Below are 22,061 nucleotides of genomic sequence, written 5' to 3'. Positions count from 1 at the left end.
ATCAATACTTTATTTGAAGTATTTCAATTCTAATTCAATTTGAAATAAATGTTTACAATGCCGAACAGCTTTCGTAAATAAAAGAAATCTCATTATATTACCTGCATATGCATTTATTTTTTGAAGGCATACAAATAACAATTCATTGTTAATTGGCGCAATTGTCAGAAATAAACGGACGGGTGCATTTGGAATAACTTGGGCTTCAGCACATCTGCCACAATAATTTCGTTGGTTTTGAAAACATCATTTGAAACCCACACACGGATGTAAACACAGCCGCAAGGATAGCATAATATATACTCAAAAGTAAAACAAATATTGTAATTATTTGAATACAATGTGTTTAGTTTTAGTTAGTATGCTGAATAAATGCAATGTATGCATCAAAAGGAATCGCTAAACCATCATTTAGAAAACTGCTGTATGAAGAATAAACAATAATAACTAAGCTTTCGCAAATAGAGATGAGGTTATTTGGAACTTTTTTATACCCACCACCGTAGGATGCAATACATCGAAATATCAATTTCCGATCGCTGGTTAAGTTCTTGATCTATATAACTGCTATATAGACCGATTTTCCGATAAAGGGTCTAATGCCCAAAAAAACTTTATTTTTCATTCGATTTTGCTGAAATTTTAAACAGAGAGTAGTTTTAGGCCTCCCGACATCTGACCCATGTATGGTTGAGATCGGACTATATTTAGATATAGCTACCATATAGAACGATCTCCCGATAAAGGGTCTTAAGGCCATAAAAGCTTTATTTTTTAACCGACTTATCGAAAAAGAGTCTGCAGCCCATAAAAGTCCTACTTATTATCCGATTTCGTTGAAATTTGAAACAGTGAGTAGTTTTAGGCCACCCGCCATCCGACCCAAATATGGTAAAAATAGGACTGTATTTAGATATAGCTGTCATATAGGCCGATATACCGGTTAAGTGTCTGAAGCTCATAAAAGCATTATTTATTACCCGATTTTGTTGAAATTTGAAATACAATACAAAATTCAACAGTGACTTATATTTGTAAGACCACTCAATGTCCGTGCCGAATTTGGGCGCATAGTAACCTATGCGCCCAATTTTCATCGGATTGTGACCAAAGGAGGTTTACCTCTATACCCGAGGTGGTGGGTATCCAAAGTTCGGCCCGGCCGAACTTACTATGAGAAGGCATTAGGTTAGGTTAGGTTAAAAAGAGGGTGCAGATATTAATCCGTCCATGCCACTATGGACATACACCTAAGCCAGTAATCGGCCTGTTGTGCGCTTTAAAAACTATAAAGTAACCTCAAAAAGAAAATATTAAATTGGGAATTCCGTGCTACTTACAAAATCCTTAATTGTTTTCTATGCCAGTCCCCGAAGTTGGTTCATGTCTGATATTGTGTCTCCACCTAAGTACCGGTATCTGTTGGATGCGAAAGCCGGGCAATGGCAAAGGAAATGCTCCAACGACTCATTATCTTCCCCGCATGCCCTACACATGCTATCACTTGCCGCACCGATTTTATATAAGTGAGCTCGTAGCCCTATGTGCCCCGTTATGATACCAATAGCAATACTGACCTTCTTCTTGCTTCCTTTCAGTAATAGCCTCGTCTTCTCGCGATCTGGATCCCCCCATAGGATTTTCGTCGTCCTACCGACCGTTTCGCTGTTCCACAATGTTGCATGCAGATTCGTCGCCCACTCCCTAAACACGGACTGCGTCGACACAAAAGGCTTCGGGTTAACCAAGTTTATTGACGGCAGTCCTCTGGCCTTCACCGCCAAATCGTCTGCCCTTTCATTTCTCCTTACTCCGTTATGACCCGGCACCCAAACGATGGGCATTTTCCCATCCTCAGAGAAGGCGTCCTTCTTACACTGCAAGACTGTTCGTGACCTTACCGTCCTGGTTGTCACTGCCCTTATGGCAATTTTACTATCGGTAAAGATGTCCAGACTCGACGTCCTCGCGTTAGCACCACACCACGTATTCCGTGATCGCCCAGATCTCCGCCTGCAGGACCGTATTATGATCAGGCAGTCTAAAACTGATGTCAGTCCTTGGGTTTTCAATATAAACACCCAGGCCCACTCTGTCCTCTAGCTTTGATCCATCCGTGTAACATGATCTTCCAGATAGCAATACTTGGGTTCCGTCAATCCAAGACTGTGACGATGGCAGCAGTGCGTCGCACTCGACTTCAAGGTTCATCTCATGTACCCGATCGGAAATCTCTTCACTTCCTTCCAGTTTTCCTACCGTCGCCTCGATTATACCGCGATGGTATGAGCTGCTCCCATTCTCAATCCATTCTCCCATCGCCGTAAGTCTCATAGCCGCAGTGGCTGCCTCACACTTAATTGGTATGTCAATGGGTCGGATATCTAGAATAGTCTCCAGTGCCCTAGTGGGCTCCGCTCCGAGCCTACGAGCCTACGGCCCGTCTACATAGTGCCCAACATCTGTGAGCCTTCTCAGTACGCTCCTGAATGTGACACTTCCAATTCAGTTTCCTGTCCAAGATCACACCTAAGTATTTGACCTTGTCAGATATCGAAATCGTCTTCCTGGTGAACAGGCATTTTCAGTCTTCTCTGGGTTAACATTGAGACCTCTGGGTCTAGCCCAGTCATATGCCATATGCAAGAGCCTTTCGGCCCTTCTGCATAACTCGTTCGGATCCTTACCTCTTAGAAGTATTATAACATCGTCCGCGCAGCAGACGGGTTTAAATCCCTCCTCAGTCAGCATCCGTAATAGGTCATTTATGGTGGTCACCCATAGTAATGGCGATAAAATGCCCCCCTGTGGCGTGACCTGTGCCACTTTCTCCCTTATATTTATCCCATTGGACACACAATTTATCCACCTGTTCCTTAGCATATGGAGGCATTAAGTTTGTTTTGTTTCTCTTTCTAGACGAATTCAATGATCGGAGATGCAAATGGAAAAGGAAAGCCAAGGATAGCAATACACACCAACCACTATGGGACGCGTTTCGTCTTCGGTTAGAAGACTTTTCAACCATATTAGGTTTGATGACTTCAAGGGCAGTGCGATGGTATGTTGCATTTGAATCGTATTATTAACGAAAACGCATCTATGATATAATTACCACATTAACCACGCTCGACAACCCTTTCTATTAGTTGTACTTTTTCCCAATGCATGTATTTTTGTGTAATGACAGACATTCTTTCTGTGGCAAATTACACTTCTTCCGTACTACACATGATTTTGTGCATCTGTTGGAAGTTGTATTGATGGCTTCGAACGCTAGACAACAGCAATGGCTCTCGCCCTGGCTCAGTTTGCCCAGGTTCGAATCCTGGCCGGGCTCTGCCGAATTTTTAATTTTTCAAGTTTTTTTTGTCTGTTAGGTCGAAGATCATTAAATTTTAAAACTTTTGTTTTGTTTCTCTTTCGAGACGAGCTCAATGATCGGAGATGCAAATGGAAAAGGAAGTTGTTTGTAACTTTGGAAATTAATTTGATACTAGGCTGTTTCCTGTCCATGATTTGTGAGTCTCCATCTGGAATGTCCGAGTATATGCAATGGCGAATGCACAAGAAAGGGATAAGCCCGAAACTACGGTCTTTCACGAAGTCCCTTAAGGGAGAGAAATAACACTAATAAGAAAAGGAGACCATTGTATTATAGCTGTGACATGATTTGGGCTGTGGATTTGTGGTTAATCGTACACTAGAACACATTCTACAGAAGACAAGGATAGATAGACGAAATATATGTTTCATGAGAGCTAAAAGTTAACTTACAATGTCATTAAAGTCATGCTGCAAGGTTTTAGTGCAAGGATGGCAGTATGCTACACCGGATTTTGACAGTCTAATATTCATTAGGCTACATTGCTGTCCCACGATCAAAAAAGCAGAAAATCAATTTGGCCACGTTTTAATTGATGGAAATGTGTCAGAAGATCCGAAAAGCGAACATGGGTTCGGATCATTACCTTGTTGGAGCAAAAACTCGCACCCACATGATATAGCGCAGCAATGGCTAATCATTGCCCATCGAAATGCTACTGAAGCCGCGAATGCGGCGTACATGGAAACCATATATTCTGTAGAAACGCGTCAGGCAAAGGAGAGATATCGGGAGAAAATGAGGGAGAAGAAACGACTTTTCCGCAGAAAGAAGGAGGAAATGCAGAAAAGTCTATTGTGTAGGAAGAAAGAAGAAATGGATAGAAGTGAAAGTGAGCGAATCGAGATGTTCAGAAGTCAGAATAAAGTTAGAAAATACTACCAAAGAATTAAACATATAACGCGAAGAAAGCATACCCGATGCATGGAACCTTAGGATTCTACGATACGTATACAAGAATGGAAAAGACAGTACACGTAAATGCCAACTACACAGTGATAAGTCTCCTTTCCATCGCATAAGTCAAGTCATGGCAAGCCACCGCTAAACATTTTTATACCCATCCACCATAAGATGGGGGGGTATACTAATTTCGTCATTCTGTTTGTAACTACTCGAAATATTCGTCTGAAACCCCATAAAGTATATATATCGTCGTGACATTTTATGTCGATCTAGCCATGTCTGTCCGTCCGTCTGTCCGTCCGTCCGTCTGACCGTCTGTCTGTCGAAAGCACGTTAACTTCCGAAGGAGTAAAGCTAGCCGCTTGAAATTTTGCACAAATACTTTTTATTAGTGTAGGTCGGTATTGTAAATGGGCCATATCGGTCCATGTTTTGATATAGCTGCCATATAAACCGATCTTGGGTCTTGACTTCTTGACTTCTTGAGCCTCTAGAGGGCGCAATTCTTATCCGATTTGAATGAAATTTTGCACGACGTGTTTTGTTATGATGTCCAACAACTGTGCCAAGTATGGTTCAAATCAATCCATAAACTGATATAGCTGCCATATAATCCAATCTTGGGTCTTGACTTCTTGAGCCTCTAGAGTGTGCAATTCTTGTCCGATTTGAATGAATTTTTGCACGAAGTATTTCATTATGATATCCAACAACTATGCCAAGAATGATTCAAATCGGTCTATAACATGATATAGCTGTCATATAAACCGATCTGGGATCTTGACTTCTTGAGCCTCTAGAAGTCGCAATTATTATCCGATTTGCCTGAAATTTTGTACGACGGATTCTCCCATGACCATCAACATACGTGTTTATTATGGTCTGAATCGGTCTATAGGCCGATACAGCTCCCATATAAATCGATCTCTCTATTTTACTTCTTGAGCCCCCAAAGGGCGCAATTCTTATTCGAATTGGCTGACATATTACCATACCATATCTTGATATCGCTCTAATAGCAGAGCAAATCTTTTCTTATATCCCGTTTTGCCTAAGAAGAGATGTCGGGGGAAAAAAAAACTCGACAAATGCGATCCATGGTGGAGGGTATGTAAGATTCGGCCCGGCCGAACTTATCACGCTTTTACTTGTTTCTGATGGTCTCGCCAGGATTCGAACCCAGGTGTTCAGCGTCATAGGCGGACATGCTAACCTCTGCGCAACGGTGGCCTCCACCAGTCATTGTTCAATTGTGTATAACAAAATATTGGTCTTTTTAGTAGCTATATCTAAAAATAAACCGATCTGAACCATATACGACACGGATGTCGAGAAGCCTAACATAAGTCACTGTGTCAAATTTCAGTTAAATCGATTATTATTATAAATGCGCCTTTTATGGGGCCAAGATTTTAAATCGAGATAGCGGTCTATATGCAGCTATATCCAAAACTTTACCGATGTGGGCCAAGTTGCAGAAAAATATCGAAGAGACTAACACAACGCACTGTCCCAAATTTCGTCGAAATCGGACAATAAATGCGCCTTTAAAGCTTAAAACTAAAGAAGGATGTCGAAGGACCTAACACAACTCACTGTCCCAAATTTTGGCGAAATCGGACAATAAATGCGCCTTCAATTGGTCCAAGACCTTGAGTCGAGAGATCGGTCTATATGGCAGCTATATCCAAATCTGAACCGATCTGGGCCAAATAAAGAAAGATTTCGAAGGGCCTAACAAAACTCACTGCACCAAATTTCATGCAAAATCAGATAATAAATGTGGCTTTTATGGGCCTAAGACCCTAAATCGGCGGATTGGTCTATATGGGGGCTATATCAAGATATAGTTCATTATAGCCCATCTTCGAACTTAACATGCTTATGGTCAAAAAAAGAACCTGTGCAAAGTTTCAGCTCAATATCTCTATTTTTTAAGACTGTAGCGTGATTTCAACAGACAGCCGGAAGGGTATGGCTAGATGGTTTAAAATTTTTATGCTGATCATGAATATATATACTTTATAGGGTCGGAAATGGATATTTCGATGTGTTGCAAACGGAAAGACAAAATGAATATATGCCCATCCTTCAGTGGTGGGTATCAAAACGGTTGGGACTGTACATTAGTCAAATCGGTCCACATTTAGATATAGCTTCCAAATAAACCGATCTCTTATCCGTTTTGGCTGAAATTTCACGATGAATTTTCCTATGACCTCCAACAAATGTACCAAGTATGGTTCTAATCGGTCCAAAACCTGATATAGCTCCAATAGCATAGTATTATTTGTTTGCCTATAAAAAGATACTGGGCAATGAATTTATACTTTATAGGGAAGCTACATCATATTTGGCACTTATGTTGAAGGTCGTAGGAGAAACCGTTGTACCAGATTTTATCCAAATCGTATAAGAATTGCGTTCTTCCATTTCCATTTATGGACCAAAGGCCTTAAATCGAGAGATATGTCTATATGAGCTATATCGAAATCTGGGCCAAATTAAAGAAGGGTGTCGAGTGGCTTTGCAAAATTCAATGTCTCAAATTTAAGCAAAATATTTTAATAAATGTGGCTTTGGGCCTAAGACCTTAAATCGGCAGATCGGTCAATATGGTGGCTATGTGAAGATATAGTTAGATATAGCCCATCTTCGAACTTAACCTGACTATGGACAAAAAAAGAATCTGTGCACTGTTTCGTGATTTCAGCAGACAGACGGACGGACAGGTTTATATCGTTCTAGATTTTTACGAAGATCAAGAATGAATATACTTTATGGGGTCGGAAATGAATATTTTAATGTGTTGCAAACGGAATGACAAAATAAACATACCCCCATCTTTCGGTGTTGGGTATAAAAATGAAATAAGCATAAAAACCTTGTACAAAGGAACATTATTAATTTAAATTGAAATAGAGTCCGATTTGGCACATCCAAAAACTTTACCTGCGCATTGAAAAATACTCAAAATTTCTAATCTTTACACTTTTAGTCTACAATGTATGTGACATTGTCACAAAATTGTCTACATTGTTTTTATTGTCAGTTGGCAAACTATATTTTTTGTTTTTTTTTTTACTCTCCATCATAGGATGGGTTTATACTAATTTCGTCACTCCATTTGTAACACATCGAAATATTGATCTGAGACCCAACAAAGAATATATATTCTTGATAGTCTTGACATTCTTAGTCGATTTAGCCATGTCTGTCCATGTTCAAGATAGATGCTTCAAATTTTGTATAAATACTTCTTATTAGTGCAGGTCGGATAAGAATTTGGATGACAAATTTCACCAACTGTTTTAAATATGACTTCAAACAACTCTGCTCATAACCGGATATCGGTTCATAACCTGATACAGCTCCAATATAAACCGATCTCGGATCTTGACTTCGTGAGCCGGTAGAGGGCGAAATTATTATCCTATTTGGCTGAAATATTGCATGAACTGTTTTGGTTTGACCATCAACAACTGTGCAAAGTATGACACAACTCAGTTCACAACCTGATGCAACTCCAATTAAACCGATCTCCCGATTATATTTCTCGAGCCTCTAGAGGGAGCAATTCTTATCTGAAATTTTGCGCAACAACTTCTAGTATGAAATATGGCCTGGATCGGCCCATAACCTGATATAGCTCCCATATAAACAGATCTCCCAATTTTATTTCGCTATAGGACGCAATTCTTCTTCGATTTGGCTGAAATTTTGCACAACAAATTCCACTTGGGTCTCCAACAGCCAAACAAAGTATAGCTCCAATCGGTTCATGGCATAGCAATTCTTACCCATTATGCTTTGTTAGTCTATAAAGAGATATCGGCCAAAGAACGTGACAAATGCGTTCCATGGTAGATGGTATATAAGATTCGACCGGCCAAACCTAGCACGCTTTTACTTGTTTTTTAATCGTTTTCTCAATTGTTTTAGTTGAAAATAATTTTTCATGTTCATAAATCTTTTCGAAAAAAAGCAAATCAATTTTAGCAAGTGATGCTAATTAGCAACATAAGCTGACCCATATGTAACCAATTTTTGTTTGTACTAAATTGATATTGCTGAAGAATATAATTCTTGAAGATAATGCTGAACGCAACCGATATCAGGTATTTGGACACAGCAATTTTTGACTGATCATTTGGCAGCTACACATAAAAAAACAAAAAAAAAAAATTGTTGATCAAAATGTTTATCAAATATTGACAAAATATTTAATTTACTAATTTATTTGCCGCACGGTCCATTTATAAAATTATAATGAAACAAGACATTTATATTAGATTTTTTAATATTGCTACACATTAACAAACAATTTTTTCAAAACTTGATATACATAGATAAAACATTACCACAATTCATTGAAACATTTTTTTTAACATTTACAAAAAGTGACAAAAATTCTTATAAACTTTTGTCAATGTTACAATTTTTTTATCACCAAAAATTTTATTAAAACTTTGAGAAGTTTTATTTTATAAAAGTTTTTTCTTTATTAAATATATTGAGATTCCATTGCAGGATATTGTCCGGCATTAGACCATTGTTTAATGCTTTCTATTCAAAGAATAGTATAGTAAAAATCATTTAAAAGTCTGCGAGAGTGTTTTGTTGCTAGAAGCATTTGACCGGTTACCCGTATCGCGATTTCAATTTCGACCAAGAAATATCATGAGCGGGCTATGTCAAATTAATTATGGTGTTTACAACCATCCCAACACATCTTAACAGGGCTCTTTAAGACGACTTGATTCACAAGCGCATTAGAAAATAAATCAAATCTTACTTCTCTTATTCAAATCTAACTTATCCAACGACGCCAATAGCAACAAACATCTTTTGCAAAATTCTTTTGTTCTGGGGGCGATCGCCCCCAACGCGCAGTGGGATGGGAAAAAAATAAGTGGAATAAGTCTGGCATTTTGGAACGGATAGAGATATCTTCATGAAATTTTACATAGTTATAGCAGACGTTATATCTAGTTTATATGGACAATTTCAGGCCACTTCAAAGTTGGTCACCTTGGCCCCATAAAATGTTGCTCGTGCTGCCAAAAGCGCATTTATGGTCTGATTTTCAAATTTGTGAAAAATAAATCTCAAATTGAAAACATCATAAAACCAAAACTACTAAAGATATCGTTCTAATTTTTTACAAATTTGTAGATGAATATCTTTTTAAAAAATGAGAACAAATTTTGGTCACATTTCTTGATGAAAGTAACCAAAATCCCCCATACAAAAATTGACTTTTTTCACATTTTTTGATTTGTGACTCGCATAACTTTTGACTGAAGAATCGGATCTTAGCATATATCGCAACAAAAAAAAAAAAAACAGTAAATTTTATTAGCTTTCCAAATCAGTTTGAAATTAACTCAGATATGTTTTCACAAGCAATAAAATATGAGAACTGCCTCTGCGAAAATTTCAAAAAAAAAAAAAAAATTAGTTACGCAAATTTCTTGGACACTATAAAAGATATCACTTGCATTTATTTAGTTTTTCTATAGCTTTTTAAGCACGTTCCAAAATTCAAAATCGGACCATAAATTCGTTTTTGACAGCCCGAACAAAATTTTATAGGGCCGAGATGACACCAACTTTGAAGGCCCCTGGAACTTCTATGGCCCTGAAATTTTGCATATGAACTGGATAAATTCATGTTTTTTATACCCACCACCGAAGGATGGGGGTATATTCATTTTGTCATTCCGTTTGCAACACATCGAAATATCCATTTCCGACCTTATAAAGTATATATATTCTTGATCAGCTTAAAAATCTAAGACGATCTAGACATGTCCGTCCGTCTGTCTGTTGAAATCACGCTACAGTCTTAAAAAATAGAGATGTTAAGCTAAAATTTTGCACAGAGTCTTTTTTTGTCCATAAGCAGGTTAAGTTCGAAGATGAGCTATATCGGACCATATCTTGATATAGCCCCCATATAGACCGATACGCCGATTTAGGGTCTTTGGCCCATAAAAGCCACATTTATTAACCGATTTTGCTGAAATTTGACACAGCGAGTTGTGTTAGGCTCTTCGACATCCTTCGTCAATTTGGCCCAGATCGGTCCAGATTTGGATATAGCTGCCATATAGACCGATCCTCAGATTTGGGGTCTTAGGCCCATAAAAGCCACATTTATTATCCGATTTTGCTGCAATTTGGGATAGTGAGTTGTATTAGGCTCTCTGACATCGTTCGTCTTTTTAGTCCAGATCGGTCCAGATTTGGATATAGCTGCCATATAGACCGATCTTCGCATTTAGGGTCTTAGGCCCATAAAAGCCACATTTATTATCCGATTTTACTGAAATTTAAGACAGTTAGTTGTGTAAGGCCCCTCGACATCCTTCGTAAATTTGGTCTAGATCGGTTCAGATTTGGATATAGCTGCCATATAGACCGATCCTCCGATTTAGGGTGTTAGGCCCATAAAAGCCACATTTATTATCCGATTTTGCTGCAATTTGGGACAGTGAGTTGTGTTAGGCCCTTCGACATCCTTTGTCAATTTGGCTCAGATCGGTCCAGATTTGGATATAGCTGTCATGTCGACCGATCCTCCTATTTAGGGTCTAAAGCCCATAAAAGGCGCATTTATTGTCCGATGTCGCCGAAATTTGGGACATTGGGTTAGATTCAACCTCTTGACATAATTCTGCATTATGGCACAGATCGGTCAAGATTTGGATATAGCTGCCATATAGACCGATCTCTCGGTTTTTGGTTTTGGGGCCAGAAAAAGCGCGTTTATTGTCCGATGTCGCCACAATTTGGGACAGTGAGTTGTGTTGGGCCCTTCGATATCCTTTTTCAATTTCACTCAGGTCGATCAAGATTTCGATATAGCTGCCATATAGACCGATATCTCGATTTAAAGTCTTGGCCCCAAAAAAGACGCATTTATAATCCGATTTAACTGAAATTTGTCACATTGACTTATGTTAGGCTTTTCGACATCCATATTGTATATGGTTCAAATCGGTTTATTTTTAGATATAGCTAAAAGGACCAAAATTTTGTTATACATAATTGAACAATGACTTGTTTTTAGATATAGCTAGTGTACTTATTAGTATATGGTCCAAATCGGAACTTATTTTGATATAACTGATATGGGACATAAGGTATAAAATTTTCACCGAATTTTGATGAAAGATGGTTTACATATATACCCGAGGTGGTGGGTATCCAAAGTTCGGCCCGGCCGAACTTAACGCCTTTTTACTTGTTTTCTCATCACACTGTGCATTGGTTGATGCTGCCAGTGCTGTTTTGTGTATAGGCAATGACCTACACCACATTCGACGTGCCATTCGTACGGTTTGTCTGTTTGTCTGTTTTTAGACCATTGTTTAATATTTTCTATTCAAAGAATAGTATAGCAAAAAGCATTTAAATTAAATTATTAAATATATATTTTAAACAAATAAATAAATATGTATTAGTTTAAAATAATTTTAGTGCCCTAGCTGAAGCTAGTTTTGAAATTGAGTGAAAATTTAGAAAATTACGCACTAAATTATTAAAAATGTCTATATAATGCCCATGCTGACATACTATTGACAATGCCCCATATATCTCGCATTGTCTCTATAAATTCCCTAAAGACTTACTATTGGCAATGCCAATTATGACTTCTGAATGACAAGCACATATAAAATGTCTATAGAAAAAACCATGGGGGTGGGTATAATTTGTTAGTAGTTCTGGTGACAAAGTCACTAGTATGTCAGTATAGAACTACTATTGACATTTCCTACAGTAACATTGGCATTTGTAGTAACCAAGGGACATTCGGATAGACACACGTATGTAGACTTTTACAAGTTACTTATTGTCTCGATCACCATGACAACAAATGATTCTTCTGAGTGAATTATTAATTCCACCACTTTGGCTATGGTTCTCTCCATGAAATTAATTTGCTCTTACTATTTATGGGTAGAGTTTGGCGATACCCAATAAGGAAATATTACTACTAAAATTTAAAATGAGTACCCCTATCGAATTTATAAATACACTTGCCTTGTTGTTGTAGCTGCCATTGTGGTTGTTGTCGCTGCTGGTCCCACGTTGCAGTAGTGGGATTTCCATTGTGCTGTCATCGAAATCATGTGTGGTTATTAATAAATTGCTGCTGTTGCCGTTGACGTTGCCACTGCGGAGCCTGGGGTCCGCTCCATTCATAAATGCCACAACGGGGGTGCTTGGGCTACTGTTTATGTTTTTGGTATTATGCTCCAGCAGGGCATTTTTGTCGTTGTACTGGATGAGATCTTCCACCTGATAAGCGTCGTCATCGTTCTGATGATCATCGCTGCTGCCTTGGGGAAAAATCGCAAAGTTTTCATCGTCCGTTAGCGTTGACGTGCTGTAGTCATTGTTTGCTAATTTCTGGTACTTTGACATGATTGCGTGTTGCTGCTCATTCCTACTGCTGATGGTTTCCGTAGGTTCGTTGTTGTTTTCGTTTATCGTATATTTTTATTTAATTTATACTTAACAGCGGCTTAGTATCTACTCTTTTCCGCTTTTGTTTGTTTGCTTTAAAATTACACTTCACACTGTTGTTGCTGTTGTTATAGTCACATGTAGCACGGTGCTTCGCCTACCGAAACGTATGTTTGCACGTGTATACATGTATGTTTGTTTGCTCTCTCGTGTGTGTATGTGTCCGCTTCATTCATAATTTATAACTCAGATAAACATTTCGCTAAGAGTCTGATTGATATAAATTAAACGTACTTCATTGCGTTTGGATTATTGGTGATATGGCAAATTTAAACAGCTCTAAGGAATAACTAAAATGAAACCAAGAAAATGGAAACGGCGGGACGTTTGGATGGGTTATGTTAGGTTGAAAAGAGGGTGCGGATATTAATCCGCCCCATTGTCGCTATGGACATATACCTAAGCCTGCTGGCTCGAAAAAGAACTTCTATGTTAGGAAATCTGTGCTACTTACAAAAACCTTAATTATTTTCCCTAACACGTTGGTTCATGTCTGATATTGTGTCCCCACCCAAGTACAGGTGTCTGTTAGACGCGAAAGCCGGTCAATGGCATAGGAAATGCTCCAACACACAGTGGGAGAAAATCGAAAAAAACTAGTAAAATATATGCCGTGGGAGAACGGGTTTAGATATCTCTTTGAAATTTGGAATGGTTAGAGCTGAGGTGTTAGTTAGATCGTGTGTAGTTGTAATTTCTAGTACCTATGTTGTCCTGGCGTCTTTCGGTAGGCCTCTAAAGTGGATCGCCGATGTGGTTCGAATTTCAAAATTCTTTTGGTGGTCCGAATTTCAAAATTCTTTTTTTGCTGGATAGTGCTACAAAGAAGTCTACAATATATCTACTGGTTTCGGGGATATATAAGTTTTAACTTTTATTTGTTGAAATTTGAGCCGAGATTCGTTTGGTGGGATCTTTTTTCAATTTTTTAATAAAAAATTGCATATTTTGAAGTACATATAGCACCAGTTTAAGTTGACATACCTTATTCAAATTTCACTTAAAACATATCTATAATATGTCCTCTTCACAAAAAAAAAAAAGAAAAAAAAACTTAAGGTATATATATTGTTAATAAAGAATAATCAGTCGAACCACAAATGACTTCGTAAATTGCTAAAATTTTGCACTCGATTTGGCTAACACCACAGCTTTAACCATTCCAAATTCAAATTCATTCAAAGAGATATCTCTACCCGTTCTCATACGGCATATGTTCTACTAGTTTTTTTCGGTTCTATCCCACTGTGTGCTGTGACACGATACGAAGTACTCTTATTTGTTTGCAATTGCCTAGCATGAGAATCTCACAGTCAGTTCACCATGCCTAGCATGAGAACCTCACAGTCAGTTCACCATGCGATAAGAAAATCGGAAAGTCATATCGAGAAGTTGTAGTGGGAGTAATGTTTATTCCCATGCGTTGTAAATTTTTTGAGGTCGAAGTTGGTGGGAAAAACATTAGTTGGAAAAACCAGGTATCCAGTAATGCAAGGTTCGGACAACTGACCAATCGATAATTAATTGTTTCGCGTTCCTAGGAAATAATGTATCACTGACAATCTTCCTTATGTCAGGAACCGGAATATCCTGACATAAGGAAGTATCCTTCATTTCGTTTATTTAGTCTATCGAGGGCTTGAAAGAGGTTATTTCAATGAGCACAAGCAATAGCAGGCTCTAGCCTACTTAAAAATAAGTAAAAAGTAAAAGTAAACCCCATTTCATCACAATGCAGGGAAAATTGGATAACTTAAACACCCAAATTCAGCACGGACATTGAGTGGTCTAATATATATGCCACTATTCAATTTTGTAGAACAAAATATTGGTTTTTTTGGCAGATATATCATATTAAAAACCGATCTGAACCATAGTAAGGTCAAATATCGTTCAGAAAAACTCACTGTTTCAAATTTCAGCAAATTTCAGACGCTTTATCGGAAAATCGGTCTATATAGCAGCTATATCCAAATATTGTCCGATTTGGCCCGTACAAGAACTTAACCAGCGTGCATCAAAAAGACGTATGTGTGCCAAATTTCAGCCTAATATCTCAATTTTTGAAGCCTGTAGAATGATTACAACAGACGGACGGACAGACGGACAGTCACACGGAAAAATTTTACGACAATCCCTTATACATATACTTTGTAGGGTCGGAAATTGATATTTCGATGTGTTGCAAACGGAATGACTAATTGAATACACCCTCTATCCTACGGTGGTGGGTTTAAAAATAAGAACCTCACTTATTGTAATATCTGCATATACTAGCAAAATATTAATGTTATCTAATATAGTATTTCGATAAAAATCTGTTGAAAAACTAAAAGAGTTTTTAAAAGACCATCGAAAATTATCTCCTTACGATATGCAGATAAATATTTTTATTATTTATTAAAAAAAAAGTGGTGGGTTTAAAAATAAGAACCTCACTTATTGTAATATCTGCATATACTAGCAAAATATTAATGTTATCTAATATAGTATTTCGATAAAAATCTGTTGAAAAACTAAAAGAGTTTTTAAAAGACCATCGAAAATTATCTCCTTACGATATGCAGATAAATATTTTTATTATTTATTAATAAAAATCTTTTAAAACAAGTTATGGTCAGATTCGGACCATAATGAAATTAATGTTGGAGACCATAGTAGAAGTCAATGTGTAAAAATTCAGTCAAATCGAATAAGAATTGCGCCCTTTAGGGGCTTGGAATGTAAAATAGGGAAATCGTTTAATAGGGGAGCTGTATTAGGTTATAGACCGATTCAGACCGTATTTGACACCCAAATCATATAATAATTGCGCCCTATAAAGGCTTAAGAAGTGAAGATCCCAGATCGGTTTATATGGCAGCTGTATCAGGTTATGAGCCGATTTGAACCGTAAAATGCACAGTTGTTGGAACTCATAACGAAACACGTCAAGTAAAATTTCAACGTAATCGGATAGGATTTGCGCCCTCTAAAGGCTTAAGAACACCCCTGATCGCATTATATGACAGCTATATCAGGTTATGCACCGATTTTACCCATACTTGGCACATTTGTTGAAAATCATAACAAAACATCCCGTGCAAAATGTCAGCCTAATCAGATAAGAATTGCGTTCTCTAGTGGCTCAAGAAATCAAGATTCAAGATCGGTTTATATGGCAGCTATATCAGGTTACGGATTTGAACCATACTTAGCACAGTCGTTGTAAGTGATACCAAAATACCACGTGCAAAAATTGCGCCCTCTATTGGCTCAAAAAGTCAAAACCCAAGATCGGTTTTTATGGCTGCTATATCAAAACATGGACCGATATGGCCCATTTACAATCCCAATCGACCTACACCTATAAGAAGTATTTGTGCAAAATTTCAAGCCGTTAGCTTTATTCCTGCGAAAATTAGAGTGCTTTCGACGGACAGACGGACGGACATGGCTAGATCGATATAAAATGTCATGACGATCAAAAATATATATACTTTATCTGGGTCTGGGGCGAATATTTCGAGGAGTTACAAACAGAATGAGGACATTAGTATACCCCCATCCAATGGTGGAGGGTATAAAAAAATCGAAAGAATTTGGATCGGACATGTGTATGCATTTCGAAACATGACCACAAAAGTCCGAAAAAGTCAAAAACAAAAAAAAAGTATTTTAATTGGAGTTTACCATCTATTTGTGCGGTGTGGACCAGCTAATTGCAAATCTATTGCAACACATAGAAGTCATTAAAAAATCATTGGCTTAGTTAAAGGCGTTGAATAAGCCAATAGGAGATGTTCTAGCGTTAAACTGGTCATAATATATTGCAGTTTGAGATATTCCGTTGGATATTTGTGCAATAATTGTGATTTTGTAATAAAATAGCCGGGCTCATTTTTAGTGATGCCAACAAAACATCCGACCCTGTACCGGTTTGTAAAAAAAAGAATATTTGTATACCCACCACCATGGGATGGTTATACTAATCTACACTCAACCAAATTTGTTATTCAAAACAGCAAAAATATTTACTACAGCAACATTTATGTCAAACAAATCGGCAAACAAAATCTGCTGAAAAAAATTGTTATGCTACTTTTTATGTTTGCCTGTTACTTGCTTTTATTACTTTAGGCTATTTTTTTAAAGAATTTTTTCTTGAAAGTCGGAAAGATAGTTTCAGTTTGTGGAATATTACTAAAACGAAGCTACCTGATCCATCCATTGTATACATATCTTTCTCTCGTTTTTTGCTATTGCTCTACTAATGTGTACATATTTGGCATGGGCTTTTGTACCTAAATTTAAAGAAAAAAGTATATGGAAGTATACATTCAGTGGTGATTATAAACATCCATGGAGACACATTTACATATGTTTTTATACCCCCACCCTCATTCTGTTTGTAACAGCTCGAAATATGCATTTGAGATCCCTTAAGGTATATATATTCTTGATCGTCATGTCATTTTAAGTCGATCTAGCCATGTCCGTCCGTCCGTCATACTATAATAGCAGTATGTGTGTAGTGGAACTCGAGAACTAACCGCTTGAAATTTGAAGAGATACTTAGTATTTATGTGGATCGTTAGGAGTTGCCATATCGGTCCATATTTAAATATATACCTCCCATATAAACCGATCTCCCGACTAGACTTCTTGAGCCCTTACAAGCCGCAATTTTTGTCCGATATAGCTAAAATGTTGCCCATAGTTTTCTGTTACGACTTGCAACAATAAGTCTGTAACCTGGTATAGCTCCCATATAAACCGATCTGCCGATTGGACTATTGAGATACAAGCCCCAATTTTTGTCAGATTTGGCTGAAATTTTGGATGTGGTGTTCTGTTACCACTTCCAACAACTGTGCCAAATACGGTCCAAATCAGTCTACAACCTCTGGATTTTCCTTATTCGTTTCCTAGATGCTTTAAGTTTTGCTGGTATGTAGAATAAAATTGTGGTGGTGGGTTCGCAAAATTAAACGAAATAATTTTTCAGCAGAATCCATGGTGTTGGGTTCGCAGGATTCGGCCCGGCTGAACTTTTACATGTTATGTTTAAAATTGCATTATTATTTTTATATCCCAGTTGCTTGCGACCAGAACAAATGCATTTGTTCTTTGTTCATTTGTTTTTTTAATAATAAGTTTGATACTATCTGGAACCGATTGTGGCAAATTTCTTCGGCACTAGCCGAACTACTAAAGCCGGCACTACTAACATTTCCCATGAACATCCCATTAAGGAATGGAACCACTTGGTAGAGAAGTTTTAACATGAACAAGTAAAAGCGTGCTAAGTTCGGCCGGGCCGAATCTTATATACCCTCCACCATGGATCGCATTTGTCGAGTTCTTTTCCCGGCATCTCTTCTTAGGCAAAAAAGGATATAAGAAAAGAGTTGCTCTGCTATTAAAACGATATCAAGATATGGTCCGGTTCGGACCACAATTAAATTATATGTTGGAGACCTGTGTAAAATTTCAGCCAATTCGTATAAGAATTGCGCCCATTGGGGCTCACGAAGTAAAATAGAGAGAACGATTTATATGGGATCTGTATCGGGCTATAGACCGATTCAGACCATAATAAACACGTTTGTTGATGGTCATGAGAGGACCCGTCGTACAAAATTTCAGGCATATCGGATAATAATTGCGACCTCTATGGGTCAAGAAGTCAAGATCCCAGATCGGTTTATATGGCAGCTATATCAGGTTATGAACCGATTTGAACCTTATTTGACACAGTTGTTGAAAGTAAAAATAAAATACGTCATGCAAAATTTCAGCCAAATCGGACAGGAATTGCGCCCTCTAAAAGCTCAAGAAGTCAAATCGCCAGATCTGTTTATATGACAGCTATATCAGGTTATGAACCGATTTCAACCATACTTGGCACAGTTGTTGGATATCATTACGAAATACTTCGTGCAAAAATTCATTCAAATCGGATAAGAATTGTGCCCTCTAGAGGCTCAAGAAGTCAAGACCCAAGATCGGTTTATATGGCAGCTATATCAGGTTATGGACCGATTGGAGCCATACTTGGCACAGTTGTTGGGTATCATAACAAAACACGTCGTGCAAAATTCCATTCCATTCGGATTAGAATTGCGCCCTCTAGAGGCTCAAGAAGTCAAGACCCAAGATCGGTTTATATGGCAGCTATATCAGGTTATGGACCGATTTGAACCATACTTGGCACAGTTGTTGGATATAATAGCAAAACACGTCGTGCAAAATTTCATTCTGATCGGATAAGAATTGCGCACGCTAGAGGCTCAAGAAGTCAAGACCCAAGATCGGTTTATATGGCAGCTTTATCAGGTTATGGACCGATTTGAACTATACTTGGCGCAGTTGTTGGATATAATAACAAAACACGTCGTGCAAAATTTCATTCCAATCGGATAAGAATTGCGCACTCTAGAGGCTCAAGAAGTCAAGACCCAAGATCGGTTTATATGGCAGCTATATCAAAACATGGACCGATATGGCCCATTTACAATACCAACCGACCTACACTAATAAGAAGTATTTGTGCAAAATTTCAAGCGGCTAGCTTTACTCCTTCGGAAGTTAGCGTGCTTTCGACAGACAGACGGACGGACGGACGGACAGACGGACGGACATGGCTAGATCGACATAAAATGTCACGACGATCAAGAATATATATACTTTATGGGGTCTCATACGAATATTTCGAGTAGTTACAAACAGAATGACGAAATTAGTATACCCCCCATCTTATGGTGGAGGGTATAAAAACTTTGTTTTGAAATTGTGAAATTTCAAAAGCGATGATAACTCAACTGAATACACTTCCGCGAATTCTCTTTGGAAAAAACACCATGAAAGTTACGGTTAAGCAACACAACGCTGCCCATAGTACGACGATGCTCAAAGGGTGAATAAAGTCACTTTGTCCTGTGCAGTTGATTCAAAGAGGGCTTTGATTTTTAGTACAGTTTGATTTTGGATATTTTGAAGGTTTTAGGGCTTTTCCAGTTGATTTAGCAGTTCGGTCCACCTGCTAGAAAATCTCATTGCCTACAATTTAAATAGTTTCCTCCACCAATCGATGTACACTCAGAAAAAAGCTATTGTATGGAAAAGCAGAATCACATGCTCTATGCCACAAAGCTCCTACCCATTTTATGCCAAAATGTTATTTTATGTTAAACTTATTTTCACCAAAGAGGGTGAAAGAGAAGAAGTGTGGGTTTCTGCTTAGGCTTCTTCTTAAGGACACAACCTGTTCGATGTATTCCAATTGGATTCACATGGAGGGTTGAAAAACTTGAAGATTTTCCTGTTTTGATTCGGGCATTTGTTCGTATTTGTTTCTTTTCAACCGAAAGTTGGAATAAAAGGAACAAAGAAATGTCGTAAGCAATTCAAACATGTTGTGTCTTTAACTTTTGTCACTGGCCATCCCGAATTTCGCCCTAATGCCAACTCTTCTCCTTTTTCGCCCTCTTTGGTTTTCACTGGTGTGACATTGTGTCTGTAAGTAGAACATGTCAAACATAAACAATAAAGTATGAACGTCTAAAACAGAACCCTGGGACTGCGATCTGTTTTAGTCTGCCTGACCATAATACGATCCTGCAGGCGGAGATCCGGGCGATGGCGGAATGCGTGAGGTGGTGTGGACGTCGAGTGTGAACATCTTTACCGACAGTAAAATTGCCATAAGGGCAATAACAACCACGACGGTAAGGTCACGAACAGTCTTGCAGTGTAAGAAGGAGATTAAGGCCTTCTCTGAGGATGGCAAAATCTGCATCGTTTGACAACGGGCCACACAATACCAGACATGAACCAACTTAGGGGAGTGGTATTGAAAACAATTAAGGATTTTGTAAGTAGCACGGAATTCCAAACTTAAAATGTTCTTTTTAAAGGTTACTTTATAGTTTTTAGAGCGCAGAACAAGCCGATTACTGGCTAAGGTGTATGTCCGTAGCGGCATGGGGCGCACCCTCTTTTCAACCTAACCTATGAACGTCTTTGATGAAGTTTAATATTGCAGCAATTGAGTTCATTTTAACTAGTGTTGGTTCAAAATGATTCGAGTGAACGCTCCATACTATTATATCATCTGATTTAATTATTTCGAATGTTTTTGAACAATTTCAACCAAATTGACATTTTGGGTTATTGTATGATAAAACAATGTTCTTGCAAAAAAATTGTAATATAGGTCTAAGTATTGGAAAGTTTCAAGTTGAAACTTTCTACACCCCCGACTTAATTACAGCACGGTGACACCTAGCAGGCTGTTGGTTTCCACACCTTATTCCCAGACTAACTCCGAATGGTGGGAAGTTACAGTCTGCGGAACAAAGACGAGCAATCAAAAATTGTGGTTTGATGGCCTATAATACAAAACACATGGCGAGGATAATTGAGAAATACTGTAGCACAACACACAACACAACATTTGAAACGTTAGGAAAAGAATTGAACATGAATGAGCAATTTTGTGTAATCAAATACAAAAACAATTTGTAAAGAATTTTGTTGCTCCAGGTGCATATAAGTATTTTCTATCATATTTGTTTTTTATGTGTGGTTATTAGCACTAGCTAGCACTGTAAAATTATAGACGAATGGGATCGTGCTAAGATTGTTTTCACATTCAAAGGTCTGGCATTTTCGTAGGCCACTTCTGCGGACAATAAACGCATATTTGCTTTGTTTGTGCCTAACAACCGATAAAAAGGGTTGATGGCTTTCCAAATGACACTTTATCACACCGAGACACGCGATTATGGGGAATTTATGTTTTTGTTTTGTTGAACGAGAAGTACCCCCCGCACTCATGGTGGTTTACCCGTTCGCTTGTTTTATAGCGCGCGACCGACGAGTTTATCACTCGGCATTAAATAGCTTTGGCGTTGTATTTACATTTGGTTGTTTATGTTTCGCTGTGGCGACGAGCAAACGGACAGACGATCACACCTTAATGCGTCCACATTTCCAACTGAATAAGCAGCGCTAAAAGTCGGGAAGACGGAGCGCTCAGTAATGCCTGTTTTCGTCTCTACAGTTTGATCGTCCACATTATCGTTTCGTGAGTGTAATTTTCCGCTTATCGCACTTCTTCATTGTTTGGGAAGCAGTGCAATTAAGGCCCATACTCACACTTAACTGACTGATTGCTGCTCACAGTGAGAGAGTTCTTTTTCCCTTGTTGGGGCTCTGGTGGTGGGTGAAGTGATCACAAACAACTTCATTC

At 38.1% G+C, this 22,061-nt stretch overlaps 1 protein-coding gene across 4 annotated transcripts in view; it reads right to left on the bottom strand.

Moving 5' to 3' along the window:
* Positions 1–21,799, bottom strand: part of LOC106094346 (proton-coupled zinc antiporter SLC30A8) — an 84,737-nt gene extending 62,938 nt beyond the window's left edge. Inside the window, exons 1-3 of one of the 4 annotated variants that reach the window (XM_059369397.1) lie at positions 21,657–21,799; positions 20,819–21,198; positions 12,341–13,116 (exon numbers count right to left, since the gene is read on the bottom strand). In XM_059369397.1, coding sequence (XP_059225380.1) covers positions 12,341–12,724 — 384 coding nt within the window. In that variant the 5' untranslated portion in view covers positions 12,725–13,116; positions 20,819–21,198; positions 21,657–21,799. The remainder of the gene's footprint in view (positions 1–12,340; positions 13,117–20,818; positions 21,199–21,656) is intronic. The other 3 variants (XM_059369398.1, XM_059369400.1, XM_059369399.1) reach the window with 3 other exon arrangements.
* Positions 21,800–22,061: the final 262 nt, after the last annotated feature.

Source organism: Stomoxys calcitrans, chromosome 5, assembly GCF_963082655.1.
Source record: "Stomoxys calcitrans chromosome 5, idStoCalc2.1, whole genome shotgun sequence".
In the NCBI taxonomy this organism is placed as follows: Eukaryota; Metazoa; Arthropoda; class Insecta; order Diptera; family Muscidae; genus Stomoxys; species Stomoxys calcitrans.
This window is presented reverse-complemented; position numbering and strand designations above follow the sequence as displayed.